Source organism: Saccostrea cucullata, unplaced genomic scaffold (assembly GCF_032062105.1).
Source record: "Saccostrea cucullata isolate Sc308-1 unplaced genomic scaffold, CSIRO_AGI_Scuc_v1 ctg2040, whole genome shotgun sequence".
Lineage (NCBI taxonomy): Eukaryota > Metazoa > Mollusca > Bivalvia > Ostreida > Ostreidae > Saccostrea > Saccostrea cuccullata.
Genome location: NW_026936831.1, coordinates 52,876 through 63,700, shown reverse-complemented (window position 1 = coordinate 63,700; position 10,825 = coordinate 52,876). Strand labels below are relative to the sequence as shown.

At 33.5% G+C, this 10,825-nt stretch overlaps 1 protein-coding gene and 1 pseudogene across 1 annotated transcript; one reads left to right on the top strand and one right to left on the bottom strand.

Annotated features, from left to right (window-relative positions):
* Positions 1-208: 208 nt before the first annotated feature.
* Positions 209-8,983, top strand: LOC134246684 (uncharacterized). The gene is made up of 5 exons (XM_062729049.1): positions 209-618; positions 5,188-6,896; positions 7,142-7,339; positions 7,520-7,681; positions 8,049-8,983. Exons 2-5 carry the CDS (start codon positions 5,307-5,309, stop codon positions 8,613-8,615), a joined length of 2,517 nt encoding a protein of 838 aa, XP_062585033.1. The 5' UTR covers positions 209-618; positions 5,188-5,306; the 3' UTR covers positions 8,616-8,983.
* On the bottom strand, positions 810-4,346 carry LOC134246683 (uncharacterized; annotated as a pseudogene).
* Positions 8,984-10,825: the final 1,842 nt, after the last annotated feature.

Below are 10,825 nucleotides of genomic sequence, written 5' to 3'. Positions count from 1 at the left end.
GAAGAATCTCTCTCTCTCTCTTTCTCTCTCTCTCTCTCAAATTCGAAAGCAACGTACATTGATGCTTTTCTGTATGCCTCTACTTTAATGACTGACAATTTTACAGCATTAATATTTCTCTTTTAAAAAAAAAGAAATTATAGTCTGATCTGTAACTTAAGACGCTGAATTTTTAAGGCGAAGATGTGGTTCCTTGTATCGTGTACTAGCTCTACTGTTTGCACATCCACATGGCATGGCGCTGCAGGTGCATTTGTCAGATGTTTTGAATAGGGAAACTACAGACAACTTAATGACATCTTTTTTGTTTTCAACAAGACTGAGTGTTCATATTAGCGGTATACATTTTTTGAAAACGTTTGAACCGTATATTATGGCGTATTTGACAATCGACAAGTTTTTTTATAAGGAAATTCGGAAGGACTTCCAACCGATGGCTCAAATATGGAAATAATAGTGACAATTTTTTTTACAAAACAATCCTCTTTCTGTATTTACTTCCGATACTGATGCTGGAGATAACTATGCATGTGCCTAGCAGTGTCAAGTAGCCCACTACACGGAAGCAAGTGAACCCTAAAGAAGTTGGAATTTCCTCGATCCTTATGAATTGTTGAAGTAAGTATTGATACATTTAAATGTCAATGTCTCTTTTTACTTAGTTGTAAAAGTAATTTTTATAATGGTTTGTACCCTTTTGTACATCAGACTTGGATATATTTAATTTTATGTAGAAGTTCTCTGTTTATCTCAACTAGTCAACTACATAAAAGCAAAATAAAAAAATGCTAAGTAAAAGTTTTCACAGGTAATTTAATGATTACATTTCTTAAATTTACATCAATGCACAATGACAAGTTGTAAAGGTTTTCTGATACATTGCAATAGGTAAATTTAATAATGATAATATTACATAAATACAGAGTATACATTATTTACATATAAAACACAGTCACTGTCACTGATACAACATCATGTACAAAGTCCATGTCAGCGCAACTCAGCTGGCGGGTGAAATTACTTCTTCCCCTTGCTCTTCTGACGTAGTACAGCCAAAGGTGTGTCACTGTCGGAATCGCTGGACCCGGAAGCTGCTGTAGGTGGTGTCACATCTCTGGCATCTCCACGGTCAGCTAGCTCACTGCAGAGAAAGAATTAATGATATAATCACATGATGATGACTTTCATAGGCATCAGATTGTAAACAGAAAAAATGAACACACTTGACTTGTTTTTATAAGAAATATAAATCAATATTAATCATATTATTAAATTGTTTAATGAATTACAAAATTTTATTATGAAATCTTTGAATTTCTGTTAAGGAAATTAAAAGCTAGATCAACTTGATAATTTCTTTCTGTACTGTAGTTCAATGAATATGATTACTCTACATTTTTTTTTTACTTTTTACTTTAATTATCTTAATTAGAAATAATTAATTACTTACGTGTCATGTTGTTCCTCCAACAATCCAGAGGGCTGGGAATTGTTTGTTTCTGGCTGGTGTTGTTTTGAATGCCGGAGGAATGCTTTAACCGTCATGCCCCTTTTCACTGCCTCCTTCCTGAAAAATGTAATGAACAAATATAATCACACAATTAAAAAAAATCAGGAAGGTTTCAAGTGGACCAAGAGCTGGATAGATACATGATACATGTACATGTGATACACTTTTCATTTAGGCAGGTCAGCTTAGCTTTTAATGTACATGTACTGATTGTTTACTTTAGATGATATTAATAATTTAATGAATAATAACTCACTTCAATGGGGAAATTTATATTTTGGATGGTTATCTTAACTTCATATGATTACTATAAAACTGCCACAGAAGTTTGATAGGATTGACCCTATTTTTGATGGTTTTATATTTTAAAATTGTTTCATTACTTGAAAACTGGAAAAATTATATAATATTGACCTTATACATTCATAATTCTTACAGATAAAAATTACTTTTAACAATGCCACTGGTAAAATAATTAATATGGAATTTAATTTATGATTTCAAACATATAATTTAAATTTTTTCTTTTATATTTCATACTTTTCATGCTACCAGAATTTATTTCAAAGAATAATTTTTTCTTTTGATCTTTGTTTACAGTAGGAAGTGTATATACTGTGTTAATTCTATGTGTAATCTATGCGTATTCTATGTTAGTTGCACGGTCAGCTATGATCTGTGGAAACAATGGCTGTGTATAAACCTATTGTTCTCTGCTGGCTACCACTGCTACTGTGTGTTTGATATACACATACAGGGAAAATCAATCAAATTTTAAAACACTTGATGAAATCAAAACTGTTATAACATAAACATTTTTATTCTTTACTTTTTTAACATGTATGTAACTATATCAAATATTATATAACACATCAACCCATTTTATAATTTAAAAACACCACATTCAATGAAGAACTTAAACATATTTATACCATTAGCATGATTAGAAACTTCTGTTTAAAGAAATCTTCAAAAGTCAAAACTATTATTTTATTAATATCAAAAACAAGTGACCAAGTTATTTATAAGCTTAACTTAATTGGTTTTATAATTTGTTTTAAACAAATTAACTGTTCTGAAAAAGATGACAAAATTGTATTATAATGATTAACTTACTCTTTCTTCCGGTAGAAGCGTGCCCAGTACACTGCTTTCCTCATCCGGTCCTGAACTTTTCTTCTGTTTGTGGGAGTCTGGGGCATGTCACATTGGTAGGCGTTCATGATGTCATTAGTCGCAGCCTCCCAGTTGTCGTCCTTTTTTCCCCGACAGCCTGTACTTTTCCATGGCATTGTTGACAGACTTCTAAAAGAGAAATTATATTTTTTAGATTATGAAGTGTTCATTATAATCAAAGGTCCTCTTGCTTAATAATAATCATTAAATTCTTTTTATGAACTTCATATTTTAAAAAATTATAGCCTCATTATGTTGAATAGCAGAACAAATATGTTTTTCTTACATTCTGTTGTGACCATAACAAATACAAAATACTGTACATGCATGTGTCCTAATTCCTACACATGTCAAGCAAAGCATACAGTGTTTAAAGTAAAAATAGTATTAATAAGGTCCTTAATATATAAACAATTGATACTAAATGGTCAAAATATATGATTTTTTTACTCGCAGTGCATAGAAAAATTTTCTAAATGTACAAGTTGATGATATTCATTATTTTATACATGTACCCTCTGCCAAAAGAATTCTTTAAGAGAATCTGATTAAAGTAAATTTTTTCAAATTATTAATGTTCACAGATTAACTTTTTGAAAAGTGCATACATTGAAGTAAGTATTTTGGACCTCTCAACAAAAGATATAATTTGAAAATAGCAGAAAGACATATTTAATTGATTACCTGTAACAAAGCATGCTCGTAAGTCCCTCTGGTCCAGAAACCCTCGGGATCGAGGCCTTGAGGAACTTCAAGCATGGTCTGTGTTCCAACTGATGTTTTAGAGGTGTTGCAAGAAGACGTCTGGCCCGCTTTCAGTTTAAGGCAGCAAACACAATTAAAGTCACAGGATTTAGAAACACTGGGAGGCACATAGACAGCACTGGGAGTAGAGTTCTGCAAGGGCGCATAGGATCCGTTGGGAGCATAGTTATAGTCCATAGGATTAAAGGATAGGTTTTGATAGGGGTTCATGATGACGATGCAGGTTACAACACACACTGAACGGTCTGAATTAAGCTGAAGACTGGTTTAGGGTCTCAATAATTCAGTCATTTTTAAGGATAAATTAATGTCAAAGTTGTAATTTAGATCTCATAATTAGGTAATCATACAATTATTCTTCTTTTTGAAACTTTTCATCTTTAAAGTATTGTCTAAACAAGAGGCTACTTAAAACAATTAGATGGTGTGTGACCTCCTTAAAGATCCAACAGTGAAAACATATTAATTATTGAATGGTCAATAAAATTTTAATTATGCCAAGCCTTATTAGCCAAATCGTGCATTTTGCTACAAATTCACAGTTGAACATTAAAATATTTGAAATATTCAGTAAATTTAATAATACAACATGATGTGAATTCAGGTTTCATGCTAAGGGCATATGTGTTTTATCTCCCTTGATATTTCACAAAATTTATGACCATTGCAATGGAATATTAAATAGGTTATCAGATTTCCCAAGTAAATTAGAATGAATTGGATTTAGAAGTGGATTATAAATATATGGATTTCATAAAATTAAGTTTTGTTATTATTTACATGTTCATGAAGTAGGGAAAATGGCCGGTGCATCAATTTTTTTTATACATGTATTGAGAATTTCTGTCATATCATTTTTTCCATATTAAATAGTGGCAAGCAGATATGTATTCAAAAGCAGTTCATGTCAAAAATAATGTCTATGATTATAAAATATTACATGTGTGTAGCAAGTAGGTGTTCATTTGATTGAAATTATTTTATTTATTTTTTTTATTTAATTATTTATTTTTTTTATATAAATTAAGTTTAAACCCCTTCTGAAATAGGGGATTAATGCATGTATCTTTTATTAATCTTAATTAATTTAAAAATAGTTTGGAAGAAGGTGACAAGGTGGATTTTTTGAAATCATTTTGATTGGTTAAGAGCACTGGCCAATGAAAATGCAGTCCCACTGCTCCATTCATCCCCTCAATCCCCGCAGGTGTATATGGTTCAGTCTCTTTAATTTCCTGATTAGTAATATGACATGGGCTCCCTGTATCTTTATCTGTTGTTTTGTCCTCAGCAGTATGTCTTTTCAGGGGAAACTTGATGGTAATTTAAAAGTCAATTTTTTTTTTTTAGTTTTGCTAAGCCATAGCAGTTTACAAATAAAAAATCAATAAATATATTAAAAATAAACACACACACACCCTCCCCCTCTCTCTCAGATAAAATATTTTTAAATAAAAAAAAACAAAGTATCATACAGAGCAATATCTTTAAGAAATAATTGCAACAAGTTTAAATATGGTATTTTCATAAAATATTATTTTAAATTAAGAAGATTTTTTTATTTGAACATTTGTAGAATTTTTTATATGACTTTTAAATGAAAATGGTGTTTTGTTTTTTTTTTGTTATAAATTTCAGGTAAATCTTAGAACTGATTCAGAAATTCTTAAAAATAAAATTACAAATCAGATTGAAATTTACATTTTTTTAAATTACTTTCTTTTCTTCTTTTAAAGGATCTGCTAGATTGTGCAAGTGTACTGAATGCAGTGGAAAGTGGGTACCAAGGAGTACGTTCTATAGACATGCCCAGAATGACAGTACGAGAAAAGAAGAACTGGTTACTCCAAAGTTCATGTTCAATGAAGATGCGTACAAGGACCCTCATCTCCTTAGACCTTTGTATGAAGGATCCAAAGTAACTGTGTTGGAAGCTGTGACACAACATTTATATGTGTTTTCAAGTAACCATGGAGTGTCCAAAAAAGCAATTTCAGATGTTCTGCATAATGAAAAGCAAACCCTGCCAAAGCCCAACCACTTGCCTGCATCGTTTGAGGAAGCCAAGAATGTTATCAAACATCTTCTTATCCCTCTTGTGAAGTACGAAGTTTGCATAAATGACTGCTTGCTGTTTCGAGGTGCACATGCTGATATTGATACCTGTCCAGAATGTGGTGAGCCTAGAAGAGTCAATGGGCGCGTTAGGAAGACTTTTACATACATGCCTCTTGGGCCAAGACTTGCAAGGTGGTTTGGAACCTCAAATTTATGCCAGTTATTATATGCCGACAAGATTAAAACAAGTGGAATGTTGACGGATTTTACTGATGGACAGCTCTACAATTCCTGGTTTCAGGAAGGAGGTGTGTTTGAAGGCTGGCAGGAGCAGTTATGTGTCCCTCTTTCCCTTTTCACTGATGGCGTGAATCCTAACAAACATTCATCCAACCAGAAATCAATGTGGCCACTGATACTTACTTGGATAAATCTGCCTAGAAACATCCGCCAATTCCTTGGACCTATGTTTTTGATGGGAATAATTCCAAGTGGTAATAATGGGAGCGAGCCAAAGAATTTGGAGCCATACTTGGAAATTTTGACAGAGGAGTTGCTTGACTTGACAGAATTTCCTGTAAAGGCATCGTACATGACAGCACCTGTAAAAGTAAAAGTGGCATTGTTACAGTTTCTGTGCGACATCCCAGCATATTCTAAACTTTTACATCTGAGTGGTGCAGCTGCTTTACGATCATGTCCATATTGCCGAGAAACTGGACACTATTGTCATTTCCTGAAGAAAACCATTCATTTGTCGAATAGAAGTTTCCTTCCTCCTGATGACTCGATGAGAGGATCTTCTGGATTTGGACTTAAAGAGAGAGACAGTAATGTTCCAGTCCCCTACTCTTTTCAAGAGGAAAAACAACGAAGAGAAGAATACGACAAACTGCCAAACAAAAGCCAGAAGATGAAACATCAAAAAGAGACTGGGTTGAAAGGTACCTACACATTCATGAAACTTCCATACCATGACCGAGGAAATCAAATGCAACCTGATGGCATGCACACTATTGCAGACTTTATAAACCATTTAATGGACATGCTTACTGGTAAACATGACAGCCCAAACATCAGAAATTGTGAGAAAAAGTTTGACAGATTTCCAGAAATATGGATTAGGACAAACTCAAATCCGATGCCACCAACTAATTCTACATTGCCATCAGCCAAATCCAAGAGGAAAAGAAAGAGAAAATGTAGTGACAAAAACGTTGATCCAGAATGTGTACTTCCACCTACACCATGGTCCCTCTCCAAAGAACAACTGAAACTTGCCGATGAGAGAGCCTCCATGATTAAGTACAGCCTTCTACAAGACATAACTCCAGGGCCACACTTCACAAAGCCATGGACGTTACGGACTATGAATTCTAAGCTTCAGGTACATTGTTTATTCAATAATTCTTTTACTTGTTTAAGATATTTTTCAAGAAACTATTTGTTCATATTATAACACATTGCACTTGGGGCTTTAATTGAGCTTTGATTTATTAATGTTTCTTATGGGTAGGACAATTTTTTTTTGACATGTAACAAGATTTTCACTGATTTTTTGAAAGGCATTTAATCAAAACAAATACAAGTACTTAATTTTGGATATTATACAATATTATGTTTATTTTACAGTTTGTTACAAGTGGAGCTTTAGAGTGGTGCATCAAGGGATTCCTACCAGCAAGGCAAGAAGACACCCTGGAGAAAATGCTACATGTTATTAAAAGAATCGTGTCACCAACTTTGAAAGAGGAAGATTTGCCAGATCTGCAGAGAGAAGTCCATTCATCCTTAGCCTTATTTGAAAGAGACTTCCCACTGTCTATGCAGGTACAAAATGCAGTTATTGTATTTAATAATTATCAAATTTCTGGCTTGTGACTTTATTACATGATATAAAAAACAAAAGGCATATTTGATTTAAAATTTCTGTTAAGTATATAAATGAATGAAGTTGGGTTTATTGCAAATATATGTAATCAGAATTTTTTATCTTTATATTTTTTTCAGAATTTAGTCACACACCTGATCCACCATATTGTTGATGGTTTCTCAATGTACGGACCCCTCTATGGGAGATGGCTTTTTGCGTATGAGAGGGCCAATGGCTGGATCACTCGACAGTGTTTGAAGAAGGGTGCGGAGGAATCAACAGTAATGGAGACATATGCAGTAAGTACACATTATAAATTTTTAAAACTTTTATTTTCTTTACCACCCTCTTCTAAAGCTACTGACACAGTGCATGTTTTAGCTTCGTATTGTGGATTGATATATTTATAAAATAGTGTACACACTGTAACATATTGTGAAGATTGTTAAAGAAAAGTATGTCATTACTGTGTTCACTTGAGTTTAGAGTTACGGTAACAGAAATGATTTTCCAAACCAAATTAATATTTTACCTAAAGAGTTTTGTACAGGATTCACATTTATCAAAGAGAGAGTTATATCTCCTGTCAGAAGACGGATAGAAGGTTAACTTGAGATTTGCTGTTTCTGTTGTTATATATTTATTAAATTTTTTGTTTCAATTTAGGTGTATGACTGGTGCATGTACATGGTGCTGAGTCAGAAGTTTGTTCCCTCATCACATTCAGAAGGACAAAGTCAACTGATGTCTGCTTGTGATAACCTGGACAACTTGCTCCCTACCGTGTACAATAGTTCCTCCGCATCTGACAAACTCATTTCCTTAACGTGTGATATGAAGAACCATATGAACTGTTACTACAGAAGCGGAATGAATATGGACATTTTTCACTTTGAAGAATCTGTGAAAGAAACTGTGAGATACAAAACCCGTGAGAGGAAGCTGTGTGCCAAAAGCCTAGCATTGACGAAAAATGGTAGCCTAGTGAAGGTCTTGAGTGCGTCTCACATCAACTTGTTCGGAAACATCAGTGTTTTTCTAGAACACAATGTGAACTTTAACATTCAGACATGGGCTGTGATAGACATTTATCCACAGGCTGAGAAAGAAAACGGATTTTTCCAAACGACCAGAGAGACTGTTAGTCAGCGACTTGTGCATGTAAATTTGCTTAGTGACCCTGTAGTGTTTGTGGAAAAGGACAATGTAATTCAGATCTTGGATGTTGCTTAATTTAAACAGAGTGTCATAGGGGGTGACAGGATAACTATTGTTAATTGATTTGAAGTTGTATCATGTATTGAAGAAAACTAAAATTTGGAATGAAGGAAAATGTCTGATTTGTACATGGAATATAGTATGAAATTTTATTCTGTTCACTATAGACTGGTTTGTGATTGCTCTGTATAAAGGGATTTATATTAATAAGTCGATCAAGACATTTCTCTTCAGTGTTTGGATTGACAATATACATATTGTACAATTTGTGTCATTAACTTTGTTATATTTATACAGTGATGTACTAAAATAAATTATACCTACTTTTGAAAAATTGTTTCTGTGATGCATTGGCATGTTACAATATTAAAGTCAGCAATTTATTGTACAGGAAAAGTGTTAATTAGTATTTGTTTCTAAAGGTAACATGAGCTATTTAACTGGTTGTCCATTGAATATTAAGGACAGACCCAGGATTTTGTTTTTTGGAAAGCAGGGATTGGTCAATTATCAAAATTAAAAATGATGAGAGTTTGTGTCTTGGATTGATACAAGTCAAGGTAACAGGAAAAGAATGCAGTCAAACTTCTTTAATATTGTACACATGTAAGACAGTGATAGTTCTCGCCAAATACTTGATTCAAGTCCTCGTCTAATTACCTAGTGCATGTATTTATTTACCACAATACTGCGTATATACAAAAAAGAATGTCATTGGGCTTTGTTGAATGATAAAATTTATTAGGGTATATTCGGCATGATGACAGGGACTTGTACTTTCTTGATCAATAGCTGACTTTATACTAGCACTAGTGATTGATTAATCTTCTGTGTAATTTAATGAATGACTCTTTCCCAATTCACACGCTTTCTTGTGGACAGGGTATAGAACTTACGCAACATGAAAAATGGTATTATTTTTAATTTAATCTCGACAGAAAAAAGCCTGATTCGCTTATGAACTTTTTATGCAAATGAAAAAAAAATGCAGACATGAATGAGTTTAGGCGGCATCATTGTAGAATATTCCGTAGTCAGATTATCCTGGTTTGATTCCTGTTATTTCTGTGTCACCATCTTCTGGTTTTTAAGTGGAAATGGATAATGCCTTTAAATAAATGAGAAATGGGGGTGCTTCTAATTGGACAGGCGCATAGAAACTTTTTAGAAGGGGGGGGGGGGGGGGCAAGATTTTTTTTATTTACCTGAAAAAGTTGACAAGCCAAAAAAAAAGAGGAAAAGGTTGCCCAAAGACGAAAATCCTATTTCGTAGGGTGGGAGGGGGGGTAGTAGGTAGGTAAACTTTTTCTCAGTGTCAACTACTTTCAGTACCAATTCTAATACAACATTTTCGGTACATCACTAAAAGTGTGTGTGTGGGGGGGGGGGGGGGGGCAACCGGGCTTTTTATTGACATTTCCTATAGTATAAGTAGGGTTGGGAAAAAAAAAGTGCCCCCCCCCCCTGTTGCTACGCCCCTGATTGGAATCCTTTGCCCGGTAATTTTCACTGTTTCGTTGATGATAATATAAGTATAAATTGAAATTCACGTACATCAACTTTGTGTGTGTCAAGTTTTCCGGAAGTGGTTAGAGAGAGGTGTCCATTAGTATTATTCACGAGAGTATTCTAATAAAAGTATTTTAATTAATTAGATTATTATCAAAGATGAAATTCTTGTAGTTCAAATCCTATTTTATTTGAAAGAAACGTGCACTGGGTCACAGATAAACAATTGAGAAAGATAAAGAAGTAAAACGATTGGGAAAGAAGTTTCATTAAATTCTTTCTTGGAAGAAAATTTTCAAATTTTGTTTTGTTTTCTTTTTAAAAAGGCGCACATTTTTTATATACACTATCAAGACATTACAAAATGAAAACACGTTCCCATTATTTTTGGGTATTAACGATCAGTACACTGAAAAAAAAAATCCTGCATAGTTATACTTTATAGGCCCGTAGCAACAATTTTTAAAGTGTTGGGAGGAGCTTAAAAAATAATTGTCCAAATTCGGGAAATTGCTAGTGCCCGACATTACAGCCATAAAAAGTGAAGGGCCAAACAGTCTCCAGGGAAAAATTGCTTTAGCAAGAATGCTATTCTCAATTATATTAAGCCCCCACCCCCATCCCCCTGCGCGCTCTACGGATATTTCATTGTTTCCTTTTTACCCAAGAAATAAAAAAAAATATTTTAAAAGCAAATAAAGGATTATGAAATTTGA